This window comes from Bos taurus, chromosome 17, assembly GCF_002263795.3.
Source record: "Bos taurus isolate L1 Dominette 01449 registration number 42190680 breed Hereford chromosome 17, ARS-UCD2.0, whole genome shotgun sequence".
In the NCBI taxonomy this organism is placed as follows: Eukaryota; Metazoa; Chordata; class Mammalia; order Artiodactyla; family Bovidae; genus Bos; species Bos taurus.
The window spans coordinates 11,872,142-11,886,088 of NC_037344.1; the positions used below are offsets into that span (position 1 = coordinate 11,872,142).

The following is a 13,947-nucleotide window of genomic DNA, read 5'->3' on the forward strand; positions in this document are numbered from 1 at the left end:
AGAGAAGATGGGAGGGCAGAATGAGTACCACCAATGGATGATGAATAAAATCCTTGAATATAGTTAGGGCATCCTGAATATTTAGTGCCTCCAGTATATTTAGTCACGTCTGTGTTTATTTTTTTTTTTTCTTTTTTCTTTTAATTTTCCCCATCCTGAACCCTCCTCCCTCCTCCCTCCCCATACCATCCCTCTGGGTCATCCCAGTACACCAGCCCCAAGCATCCAGCATCGTGCATTGAACCTGGACTGGCATCTCGTTTCATACATGACATTTCACATGTTTCAATGCCATTCTCCCAAATCTTCCCACCCTCTGCCTCTCCCACAGAGTCCATAAGCCTGTTCTATACATCAGTGTCTCTTTTGCTGTCTCGTATACAGGGTTATCGTTACCATCATTCTAAATTCCATATATATGCGTTAGTATACTGTATTGGTGTTTGTCCTTCTGGCTTACTTCACTCTGTATAATAGGCTCCAGTTTCATCCACCTCATTAGAACTGATTCAAATGTATTCTTTTTAATGGCTGAGTAATACTCCATTGTGTATATGTACCATAGCTTTCTTATCCATTCATCTGCTGATGGACATCTAGGTTGTTTCCATGTCCTGGCTATTATAAACAGTGCTGCGATGAACATTGGGGTACACGTGTCTCTTTCCCTTCTGGTTTCCTCAGTGTGTATGCCCAGCAGTGGGATTGCTGGATCATAAGGCAGTTCTATTTCCAGTTTTTTAAGGAATCTCCACACTGTTCTCCATAGTGGCTGTACTAGTTTGCATTCCCACCAACAGTGTAAGAGGGTTCCCTTTTCTCCACACCCTCTCCAGCATTTATTATTTGTAGACTTTTGGATCGCAGCCATTCTGACTGGTGTGAAATGGTATCTCATAGTGGTTTTGATTTGCATTTCTCTGATAATGAGTGATGTTGAGCATCTTTTCATATGTTTGTTAGCCATCTGTATGTCTTCTTTGGAGAAATGTCTATTTAGATCTTTGGCCCATTTTTTGATTGGGTCATTTATTTTTCTAGAGTTGAGCTGTAGGAGTTGCTTGTATATTTTTGAGATTAGTTGTTTGTCAGTTGCTTCATTTGCTATTATTTTCTCCCATTCTGAAGGCTGTCTTTTCACCTTGCTAATAGTTTCCTTTGATGTGCAGAAGCTTCTAAGTTTAATTAGGTCCCATTTGTTTATTTTTGCTTTTATTTCCAATATTCTGGGAGGTGGGTCATAGAGGATCCTGCTGTGATGTATGTCAGAGAGTGTTTTGCCTATGTTCTCCTCTAGGAGTTTTATAGTTTCTGGTCTTACGTTGAGATCTTTAATCCATTTTGAGTTTATTTTTGTATATGGTGTTAGAAAGTGTTCTAGTTTCATTCTTTTACAAGTGGTTGACCAGATTTCCCAGCACCACTTGTTAAAGAGATTGTCTTTAATCCATTGTATATTCTTGCCTCCTTTGTCAAAGATAAGGTGTCCATATGTGCGTGGATTTATCTCTGGGCTTTCTATTTTGTTCCATTGATCTATATTTCTGTCTTTGTGCCAGTACCATACTGTCTTGATAACTGTGGCTTTGTAGTAGAGCCTGAAGTCAGGTAGGTTGATTCCTCCAGTTCCATTTTTCTTTCTCAAGATCGCTTTGGCTATTCGAGGTTTTTTGTATTTCCATACAAATTGTGAAATTATTTGTTCTAGCTCTGTGAAGAATACTGTTGGTAGCTTGATAGGGATTGCATTGAATCTATAAATTGCTTTGGGTAGTATACTCATTTTCACTATATTGATTCTTCCAATCCATGAACATGGTATATTTCTCCATCTATTAGTGTCCTCTTTGATTTCTTTCACCAGTGTTTTATAGTTTTCTATATATAGGTCTTTAGTTTCTTTAGGTAGATATATTCCTAAGTATTTTATTCTTTTCGTTGCAATGGTGAATGGAATTGTTTCCTTAATTTTTCTTTCTGTTTTCTCATTATTAGTGTATAGGAATGCAAGGGATTTCTGTGTGTTGATTTTATATCCTGCAACTTTACTATAATCATTGATTAGTTCTAGTAATTTTCTGGTGGAGTCTTTAGGGTTTTCTATGTAGAGGATCATGTCATCTGCAAATAGTGAGAGTTTTACTTCTTCTTTTCCAATTTGGATTCCTTTTATTTCTTTTTCTGCTCTGATTGCTGTGGCCCAAACTTCCAAAACTATGTTGAATAGTAATGGTGAAAGTGGGCACCCTTGTCTTGTTCCTGACTTTAGAGGAAATGCTTTCAATTTTTCACCATTGAGGATAATGTTTGCTGTGGGTTTGTCATATATAGCTTTTATTATGTTGAGGTATGTTCCTTCTATTCCTGCTTTCTGGAGAGTTTTTATCATAAATGGGTGTTGAATTTTGTCAAAGGCTTTCTCTGCATCTATTGAGATAATCATATGGTTTTTGTTTTTCAATTTGTTAATGTGGTGTATTACATTGATTGATTTGCGGATATTGAAGAATCCTTGCATCCCTGGGATAAAGCCCACTTGGTCATGGTGTATGATCTTTTTAATGTGTTGTTGGATTCTGATTGCTAGAATTTTGTTTAGGATTTTTGCATCTATGTTCATCAGTGATATTGGCCTGTCGTTTTCTTTTTTTGTGGGTTCTTTGTCAGGTTTTGGTATTAGGGTGATGGTGGCCTCATAGAATGAGTTTGGAAGTTTACCTTCCTCTGCAATTTTCTGGAAGAGTTTGAGCAGGATAGGTGTTAGCTCTTCTCTAAATTTTTGGTAGAATTCAGCTGTGAAGCCGTCTGGACCTGGGCTTTTTTTTGCTGGAAGATTTTTGATTACAGTTTCAATTTCCGTGCTTGTGATGGGTCTGTTAAGGTTTTCTATTTCTTCCTGGTCGAGTTTTGGAAAGTTGTACTTTTCTAAGAATTTGTCCATTTCTTCCTCGTTGTCCATTTTATTGGCATATAATTGTTGATAATAGTCTCTTATGATCCTTTGTATTTCTGTGTTGTCTGTTGTGATCTCTCCATTTTCGTTTCTAATTTTATTGATTTGATTTTTCTCCCTTTGTTTCTTGATGAGTCTGGCTAATAGGACATTTCATCCCAAAACAATGAACTTCACCTTTTTCTCAAGCGCACATGGAACCTTCTCCAGGATAGATCACATCCTGGGCCATAAAGCTAGCCTTGGTAAATTCAAAAAAATAGAAATCATTCCAAGCATCTTTTCTGACCACAATGCAGTAAGATTAGATCTCAATTACAGGAGAAAAACTATTAAAAATTCCAACATATGGAGGATGAACAACACCCTGCTGAATAACCAACAAATCACAGAAGAAATCAAAAAAGAAATCAAAATTTGCATAGAAACGAATGAAAATGAAAACACAACAACCCAAAACCTGTGGGACACAGTAAAAGCAGTCCTAAGGGGAAAGTTCATAGCAATACAGGCACACCTCAAGAAACAAGAAAAAAGTCAAATAAATAACCTAACTCTACACCTAAAGCAACTAGAAAAGGAAGAAATGAAGAACCCCAGGGTTAGTAGAAGGAAAGAAATCTTAAAAATTAGAGCAGAAATAAATGCAAAAGAAACAAAAGAGACCATAGCAAAAATCAACAAAGCCAAAAGCTGGTTCATTCATTCTTTGATTCAGTAATATTTATTGGATTTACTACAAGTCAGATGCTGTTCTAGCCAGTGATGAGACAATCTTGTACATATTAGGCAAAATTCTTCTTGTGATGAAACATTCTAGAGGGGGAATGAGTAATTAAGTTGATTCTAGCAAATGAGATAATAAATGAAATCCTCTGTTTAAAAATAAGCGGATCCTCTCCAGTATGGCTTCCAGAAAACTCATATCCTAAGAGAGTCTGGTCATATATCCTGGAGGGTCCTCCTTTCAGAACAAATTGTCTTTGGTGGCTCATGTTTGATCTTAGGACATGAAACTTGTACATAGCCATGTTTGTTTGGATATAAAAATAAAAACGCATTTTTGGTTTATTTTCAAAACCAAGTATTTACACGCTACAGACACATGTAGAAGATGCCCTCTGTTCATCCTGGGGCTTCTCATACACCCAGTACAGGTGTGTGTTCTAGAGAGTTCTCAGCCTCCAGCTTGTCAGGCAGCAGAGTTATCACAATTGTGCAAACTAGAAATCGAAATCTTATTTAAAAATAAAACATGTATACATTTTTTTTAACACAAAGAGATTTAAAATGCAAGCAATAAATGGTTCAGCATCTTCTTGCTCAGAAATAGAAATTTAAAATGTTAAAAAGAAAAAAAAGGGGAGGGGGACAGAACAAAATGCAAAAAATGACCTCCACTCAGTTCCCTTCCAATTTAACCGTAGTTAAGAAGGGGGTTTTTTGTGATCCCTTTAGAAAACAGTGTTTTTCATTCTTATCTGTGTATATGTGTGTGTGTGTGTGTGTGTACCTATACATTTACACAATAGGAGTGTGGTATGATTACAATCAGGGATTCCCTCATGGCTCAGATGGTAGAGTCTGCCTGCAATGGGGGAGACCAGAGTTCGATCCCTGGGTTAGGAAGATTCCCTGGAGAAGGAAATGGCAACCCACTCCAATATTCTTGCCCAGAAAATTCCATGAACGGAGGAGCCTGGTGGGTCACAAAGAGCCTGGACCCAGCTGAGCTACTTCACCTCATGATTACAATAAGAAATACGTAATACATATTCCTGGCACAGAGCTCCTAAAACACTTGGATTTCTGAAGTGAAGAGAGTTGGCAACATGTCCTTGGTTATGCTAATCAGGAGACTTCTGGAAAGGCCCTAGCTAACCTGGGACTGGGGCTGCTTGCCAGAGGATCAGAGATGAGAAGGTTGGATCTCTTGGGGTGGGCAGTGGGGCTGGAGTTCAGTCATTAAACTCGCCAGTCAATCCAGCCACCAATGAATTGGTTCATTGAACTATTTGGTTCAGTCCCCAAGGCCAGTGTTTAAATCAATCATGCTTTGTAATGGAGCCTCCATAGAAAACTAAAGGATGGGTTCTGAGAGCTTCTGAGTTGGTGAGCACTGGACGCGATGAGAGAGGAGTGTGATCAGAGGGCATGGCAGCGCCAAGCCCTTTCCCCGTACCTTGCCCTCTGGCTGTTCCTGAGTTATGGTCTTTTAAAATATAAAATAATTATGTAATATAATATAAAGCAGTAATGTAGTGAGTAAGTTGGTTTCCTGAGTTCTGTGAGCTGCTCTAGCAAATTAATCAAGCTAGACTGGACTGGTCATGGGAAGCTCTGATTTAGAACCAGTTGGTCAGAAGCACAGGTGACAACCTTGACTTGATTGGTGTCTGAGACGGGGACCGTCTTATGGTCCTAAATCCTTAACCCGGGGAATCTGACTTGATTGGTGTCTGAGATGGGGACCGTCTTATGGTCCTAAGTCCTTAACCCAGGGAATCTGATGCTGTTTCCAGGTAGATTGTGTCAGAACTGAGTTGAATTGTAGGATGCTGTGGCAGCGAGCATGGGGACACTCAGGCCACCCAGAAGTGTGGATGTATGTGTGTTGGAGGAGGTGACTGGAAGCTTCTTGGAATGACAGTGCCTAAGCTGAGTCGCTAAAATACATGGGCGTTCCCTGGGTCGAGGAAGGCAGAAAGGCATGCCAGGCCAAAGAGCAAAGAGGTAAGGAACAGCATGAGTGCAGGGAATCACAAGTGGTTTGGCGCTGTCAGAAGATCAATTTTGAAGCATAAATGAGATGGACGGAGACATGTGCATGGACAGCTTTGCACTTCATGCTGGAAATTCCTCTTCAAGTCAAGGGATAGGCATGTCTTTATATATCAATTAAAAGCTCTCTATTTACCCGGAACCTCAGTCAGCTGTATCACCAATGGTTATCGGAGCCCACTGCATGGTGAATGATTTCAAATCCATCATTGCTGTCAGGAAAACAGCTAAGACGATGGCCTGCAGCATCTTTGGATACCTCAGATATCTCATCACTGTCATCACCACCATTTTATAAAATGTGGGAATATAGTCAATCCGCATAAAATATATTGCTTGGGTTTGGGTTAAAAGAACAGGATGGAGTGGTAGAATGGCAGTTTGATCTGATGAGTCATAGTTGATACTTAGTTTACTTTGACTTCCCAGTCTTTTTCCTTCTGATGTTCCACGTGTTTTTTGTAATGCTGGAGAAAAACCATTAGTGATCCTAGTATAAGATTGGCAAAAGGCCCTGAAAAGAAAAAAATTGAAAGAAGAGGAATCCAAATGGGAATATCTCATCCATTTACTAAAAATAGAAACTGGTTCTAAGCATAAGATAGAGTCTAGAAATAAACATTGTGGGAAAGGTGCATTTTTATAGAAAGGAAGGCAGAGTTCCCTGTTGATCTCTCCACAACTCATTTGTTTATTCACTTTTACTTATTTTTCTCCACACATAAAACTTTTTCTTGAATCATTCCAAAGTGGGATTCCAGGAAGCTGCATTAAATATGTTACTATAGTTTACCTTTGTCATCTGTGATGTTTTATTTAGCCAAATCTTTTTTTTCTTCCCTCTGCTCCCTGTACAACACAGAAGACCATATGCCATTGTCCCTGCCAGGGAGCAGAGGTTTCCCTGGTCTGTAGCTGAGTCTGTGTTGATGCCACAGAGGAGCAGTGGTCCAGTGCCATCTTTTATTGATAAGGCCAGCAAAGGAGAAATCTAATGAAATTATCAAAGCTTTGAATTAATTATGAACTTGAATAGGAGAGCTAAGCTCTCTGGAGCCAAGGATCTCATTACCCATGCACTCCCATTGCATCCTCTTCTGGAGCAGAAGGCATTTTCAGCTACATCTCTTAGCTTGGCTTTGGACCTTATTCAAACTTGGCTAAACTGACATCCTCTTCTTACTACAATGTGGCTGCTAGTGTCTGTGATGATTAATTTAATTTAATTCTGCTCTGGATCTACAGGAGATGTCAATGGGTTTTCTCTACCCCTCCTTCTGCCTTTTATTATTTTTTTCTTTCTCTCCTTTTCTCCCCCATCAAATTGGATATTATACAAGTTTTTATCTTTTTGGAGTCACGTGAGAAGCTCTCAGAAATTCAGGTATAGCTTCATGGAATATAGTGATTGATTTAAAGCTAAGAACTTACTATATATTCCCGGGATATTTAGGTAAGCACAAAGTCAAATATTTCTTCTTCAAATTTTGAATACCAAATGGAGTTTTTCTTGCCTGTTTCTACTTTAGAATTAATGGTGTAGCAATAACTTCCATGGGCTTAACAACTGTTCACATTTCTAACGTGTGTTGTATGATAACTGCAGATCTCACTGTATGAGTGTAGCTCATGGGACTTACGCTTTCTGATGAAGAGTAGTTCATGTTTGTTTGCGTTACAATTCTGGTATTCCTTTTCCAATAATTTGAATTTTCTTTCTTTCTTTTCTTCCTTCCTTTCTTTCCTTTTGCTGCTGCTTCTTTTTTTTTTTTCTTTCTTTCTTTTTTTGGGTGAATAAATCAACCTGTGATTGTTTTAAGTCTCAAGTAGCAAAATCAATAACAACAAGGCTTTGATTTGCTGTTGGTGATCGTTCTTTAGTACTATCATATAGGTTCAAAGCATCTCATGGCAAGCCTTTTTGGCTTGCTTTTGAGACCCATTATTTATGAATTCCTAAGCTGCAGTTCATCTATCTTAGTAAACGACAGGCCATTGGCAATTATTGTAAGCAGTGACTAACTTTGCTTTACAGAGTCAGTGTTTTAAGGTTTTGAATATTGAGGGGATGGGAGAATGATAGTTTTTGCTTTTCCTTTTCCTATTTACTTTCAGTGAGTTTTTTCCCCCCATTTATTTTCTCTATAGGCAGCTGCAATATTTAATTCAGCCTTTGGAAGTTTTTTGGTAAGTAAACATGATTTAATTTGTCTTTTATAACTTTTGTTGTAATGTTTGTATGAAAGATTTAGTGAAAATCAGACATTTTTTAAAAATTTGGTTAAATATAAAATCTTGAATCCTGTTATGTATCATTCTCCACACTGTAAAGACAATTAGTTAATAAATAAATGTTCTCTTATAATATAATTTGGAGGCTTGGGTTTAATCTTCCATTTAATGGATTCAAGGAATCAATTAAAACACTATGTGTCTCCTTATAGAGGTTATGTTAATATATTGATCATTTAATGAGGTCTTTTAGATTATTATTATTTTGTATCAGTGGGACTGAGGATTTTGAAAAGGAAGCATGACCCAGCTGGTCAGAAAGGGAATGCTAATTAACTGTGGACATGTCATTTATTTTGTACATTTCCCTGTCAAAGAAGCTACTGTCTTAGATACTTCTGAGAAATCTATGTGAACATTTGAAATGAGGAAATAACTAACGAGTCATTTGCAAGAAAATACAGTGTTTTTGACATGTGAACTATAAGTTGTATATAAAAAGATTAAAATAGTTCATTTTTCATAAGTAGAACTATTGTAATTATAAGGACAATCCTAATTTAGTGTTTTTTAATCATTATCTCTGAAATAGATGATATGACAAAGACTTGGTTTGTGTTATGGAAGACTGAGAAAGAAGCTGAGTTTTCTGTCAGTTGAGGGTTTTATTTATACCCTCCCTAAAACTTGGCTCAAAATTCATGAAAACAAATTAGAATGCTATATATTTAGATATATAGCTCACTAATAGGGATGGGGTGCAGTGATTTACAAAAAATTGAGAATGGAATCAGTGAGGTAGATAAACTGGTTCATGAGTCTAGGCAAAATATCAGTTACCTCTGTTTAAAATGTTCTTTATGTCACTGGTTATTTTACGTTTTTAAATGTAGTTGAAGCTTTAAAACATGTTCCGTGGTGTTAATTCTGCACGGTGCTGTGTAACTTGTAATGTCCCCATGTTACAGAGCTTCTAGTGGTGACCTTCTGCGAAATACATGCTTAGATTCTACCTTATTTTTAAAGAAGTAGTAATGTTATTCTCCATGGTGTATTCTTATTATTGGGTTTTAGAAGAGAGATAATAGTCTATTTAATGAAAATGATCTCTGGAGCCACTTATTTTAGACTCAGTAATATTTTGTGGTCATTATTTCACGTATCCAAGTATTATTTTCTGAATGTTGTCACAATTGATAACATACTGTCTGTAAGATATGTCCTTGTTGGAAGCCAGTTTTTTTTAATATGGTTGGGTTCATATATATCCACTAATAAAACATGGTTTCTTAAGCTGGATCCCTTACTCTTTAAAATGCCTCAAAATAACTTTGAGGCAATTGTCTGAATAACTAAAGCAAAATACAGTCCCTCAGTTGGAGGACAAGCTCACTAAGTACAGTTTGAGCTGTGCATTGACTGTATGAACAATAAATATATCATGATGTGTGTTCTACCAGGCCGAATTCTTTCATAAAATTCAATGAAGTCGAACTTGGTCTAGGGATTCTTTTGGGTTTCTGTTATGCTCTTTCATTTTTAAAAAGTCATGCATTCTCACTCCTTAGTCTTTTGCTCTTTTTCATCTCTTTACCTTTGTATTAATGAGTCAATCAGAAGTGTTTATTGATCTCTTACACACAGAGGTAGTTTTCTGAAGCTGTAGAGTTGCAAAAAAATATGACATCATCCCACTCTTCTATGAAGGTAACACAGAAGAAGAAATACAAAAAGCTAAGAAATCAAACAAAAGATGTTAGTAGATGATATATGATTGTCAGATATGAACTCTGAGTTGAAAGGTTGGACAGAAACAATTTTGCTGTTGGACCTTGAAGTGTGATAGGACTTAGGTAGTAAAGAAGAAAGGAGAGGAAAAGGTGTGAGCAGTGGCAGAGAGGCAGAATCGATCCATTTTTTTACTTTCCTTCCTTTTTCTTTCCCAAAGCTGAAAATTACCAGAAGGGTTGAGAATAAAAGTTAGGACTGGAGATGTTTTGTTCCAGTGTTATAAGAGAAATAATTATATTTTCACTTTTTTGTTCTTCTCTATAGCTATAAGCTGGAGAAGGCAATGGCACCCCACTCCAGTACTCTTGCCTGGAAAATCCCACGGACGGAGGAGCCTGGTAGGCTGCAGTCCATGGGGTCACGAAGAGTTGGACACTTACTGAGCGACTTCACTTTCACTTTTCACCTTCATGCATTGGAGAAGGAAATGGCAACCCACTCCAGTGTTCTTGCCTGGAGAATCCCAGGGACAAGGGAGCCTGGTGGGCTGCTGTCTATGGGGTCGCACAGAGTTGGACACGACTGAAGCGACTTAGCAGCAGCACCAGCATAGCTACAAACAAACCTTATGAACTATATGCAAGTTTGAACTAAATCAGTTAGAACTTAAATCAGTTAGTTAGATTCAGCTTATTTACCTGAAAAAAAGATAATAGTGACTTGGACAAGATAAAAGTTTGTTTCTCTATTATGTAAAATTTGGAAGGAGGCTGTCCAAGTGTGGTATGGTCAGAAAGAGCTTTCTCCTCCAGGATCCATAGCCTCATGGTCCAAGATAGCTGCTGGAGCTCCAGCCTGAATAGCAAGGGCTTTACCTTGGGAAAGCGTGAAAGAGCTCTCCTGAAACCTAAGTCTGCTTTCTTTAAACAGCATTCCTGGAATTCCAACACCATACTTGTAGTAATATCTTATTGTAGAACTTAGCCTTATGGTCCTACCTAGCCACTGGAGAGGTTGGGGCATGTGGCAATTTGCTAAGGGCTATAAATTGGATTTCTTTAACTAAGAAAAAAGAATGTATAAGAGACAGCTAGTCCTTTCTGCAAAAGAGCAGTGTACAACAACTGTCAAGTGTTTCAATTAAGAGATTAAGCTCCATTGAATAATATGAGATGGCTTCAGGGAGAAGTTGGTGCTTGAGTTGGGCTTATTTCAGAGGAAGAAAATTCCAAACTATAACCTGCATGTTTTATTTTGTTACTCCTAAAGGGTGGTATTTGTTAGAGTGGTTTTTAGAATATTTTCTTACATATGAAAAGCATCCATCTATCCTTAAAATTTAGGATTATGGATAGTAGCATGGATTCTTGAATTAGACAGTCTGGATTTTAAATCCTTACTTGACTGAATACTATTCTAACCACAAAACCTTCCCTATATATAAAATGAGGTAATGATAAACTGTACAGTTGAAGTAAGGATTAAATGGGATAATCTATATAAAATGCTTGAATGATATAGTAGAAATAACTGGCCTAGGTTTCGTCCAAGTTCTACCATGGATTGTTGCTGCATGACCATGGACATTCATAAAATGAAGAAACAGGTTATCTGCGACCAAGCCCTATAATTCTGAAATACTGATTCAGTGATTGTTCTCTGGTTTTGAGTGACTATTTCTTTTGTATTTGCAACATAGAGTCTGAGAAGGCTGTTTCCTTCAGATTACATTAAAACTTTGAATGAAAGGCTTTTATAAGATGAATTATTGAAGAAAGAACTCTTTGGGCATCCTTGTTGATTATCAGATATTGTGAGTACATGCTTAGAAGCTCGTCGTGTCAAACTCTTTGCTACCCTTTAGACTTTAGCCCATGAGGCTTCCCTGTCCATGGGCTTTTCCAGGCAACAATACTGGAGAGGGCAGCCATTCCCTTCTCTAGGGGATTTTCCTGACCCAGGAATTGAACTGGCATCTCCTGTGTCTCCTGCATTGCAGGCAGATTCTTTACCTACTGAGCCATGAGGGAAGCCCTTCAGACATCTAGATATATCAAATAAACTACTATACATGTTATTATAGCTAGTCTAATAATGTCCCAGGTCTAATTAAAACACTGTTTTTAAAGGACTAATTGTTACAGAAAACTTTGTTTTTAAAATGTAGCTAGGCTGCTAATAACTAATGATAGATGAATTCAATTTACATAAATTTCAGACCAAGAGAATATTTAAAAATTGTGCCACAGAGGATTGCTTTAAGTTGAGAAGTTAATGTTATTATCTACTCCCCTCATTTAAATTGTTTGGTTTACAATAATTGTGGAGCATAATAAGTGTACTGAGATTTCCCTCTTGATGAGACTTTAATAAAATTTGATAGTTAACCACCCTGAATAATGAAAATGTTATGAAATTTTATATGTATATATGTAAATATATTTCTTTGTCAAGCCATGTATTTCAAGTCCAACAATTTCATATACTACCTCCTCTTCAAAAGAAAGATTAAAAGAAAAATAGATTTAGATATTGGCAACTTTTTGAAAAATTCCAGTTAAAGAATCATTTCTTTAAAAGAGTCAGCTGTGTTGAAAAAAAAAAAAAGATCACATGATTTGTTAAACCGTTAGCATTTTTGGTTTGGAGGCTACTTTCAGTGTTTCTATGTCTTCAAGAATTAGAAGTTAAAGATTAAAAGGAAAAAGTAGAAGTCTTTCTTTTTATTTTTTTATTATTATTATTTTTTTTGAAGTCTTTCTTTTTAGATCCCTCAGTCTATTTTATTTTTGGTAGCTCCTAATCTTAAAGGGAAACCCTGCTGCTGCTGCTGCTGCTGCTGCTGCTGCTGCGTCACTTCAGTTGTGTCTGACTCTGTGTGACCCCATGAACGGCAACCCACCAGGCTCTTCCGTCCCTGGGAATCTCCAGGCAAGAACATAGGAGTGGGTTGCCATTTCCTTCTCCAGTGCATGCATGCATGCTAAGTTGCTTCGGTCATGTCTGACTCTGTGCGACCCCATGGACAGCAGCCCACCAGGCTCCTCTGTCCACAGGATTCTCTAGGCAAGAATACTGGAGTGGGTTGCCATTTCCTTCTCCAAAGGGAAACCCTAGTGAGTAACAAAGTCAATATGCCAAACTGAGTTTCTAACAAGTATGTTATACAACATTATAGCAATTCATGGCAACATGAATGTAAAGAGTTCTGAAATAGCAGCAAAGAGTCCTAAGCAAAATTAAGTCACTTTTGTAAATTGATAACACCCAGTCTAATAAAGATCTTTAAGAATCATTATGTACTTTCTAAATCTCATTTAAAATATCAGGAAATAAGTTTCTTTTACATAATTCTTCTTTGAAATAGCCGTTGCTGTAACCAGCAGAAGCTATTTTAAGACGAATAATTGTATCTCTTTTTATGCTAGACCACGGGTTAAAAGAAACTGCTTACCTTGAGCTAAAGAACTAACCAGCACATATTCTTCTTCCCTTACCCAACTATTCTGTCTTCCCTCTTTGCTTTGGTTAATTGGCTATGATTGCCCATCCTTGTAGAAAAATTTAAGAATTAACTGATACTGTTATTATAGTTGCCTAAAGAAAAAAAGTCTCAAACATAAACACTGTGTTTTAATAACATGGAATACATGTTTATCACCTTTATTTTTCCTTTCTTGTACAAAAATATGCTCAGCCACACAGCAAATGATTGGAGAGGAAGCATATTAACTTTGTTACTCATTGAGTGTTGTGCAACACTGCTTTTTAAAAATCAGATCAAGAACCTCAAGTATTAATGGAGAAGGTTAAGAGTGGTACCATACAAGACTTAATTGTTAACTTGGTTTTCCTTTCACCTAAATCTAGGATGTCAATTTTTAACTTTAGTTTATGTTTATGGAATACTCATTTTGGCAATATTGAGAACTATGGCTGATTTTTTTCCTTAATTTTTTAATAAAATCTTAAGCAACCCAAGTCATTCAGTTGAGATCTTAGTTTCTCCACAAAAATTCATGACTTGTTTATAATGCACGATACTGAATAATGCAAGCAACTGAATTTTTGAGCAATATTCAGTACTACCTTCAGTTCAGCTCAGTCACTCAGTCGTGTCCAACTCTGTGACTCCATGGACTACAGCGCGCCAGGCTTCCTTGTCCATCACCAACTCCCAGAGCTTGCTCAAACTCATGTCCATTGAGTCGGTGATGCCATCCAACCGTCTCATCCTCTGTCGTCCCCTT

The 13,947-nt window shown here is 37.2% G+C and overlaps 1 protein-coding gene across 7 annotated transcripts in view; it reads left to right on the top strand.

Moving 5' to 3' along the window:
* Positions 1-13,947, top strand: part of SLC10A7 (solute carrier family 10 member 7) — a 322,601-nt gene that overhangs the window by 103,069 nt on the left and 205,585 nt on the right. For 4 of the 7 annotated variants that reach the window (XR_003029939.2, XM_010813719.4, XM_024977431.2 and 1 more), the window contains one exon: positions 7,883-7,921. The exons of the other annotated variants lie outside the window; for them this stretch is intronic. Coding sequence is in view for 3 of the 4 variants with exons in the window: in XM_010813719.4 (XP_010812021.2) it covers positions 7,883-7,921 (39 nt within the window). In the remaining variant the exon portion in view is untranslated. The remainder of the gene's footprint in view (positions 1-7,882; positions 7,922-13,947) is intronic. 7 annotated transcript variants of the gene reach the window in all.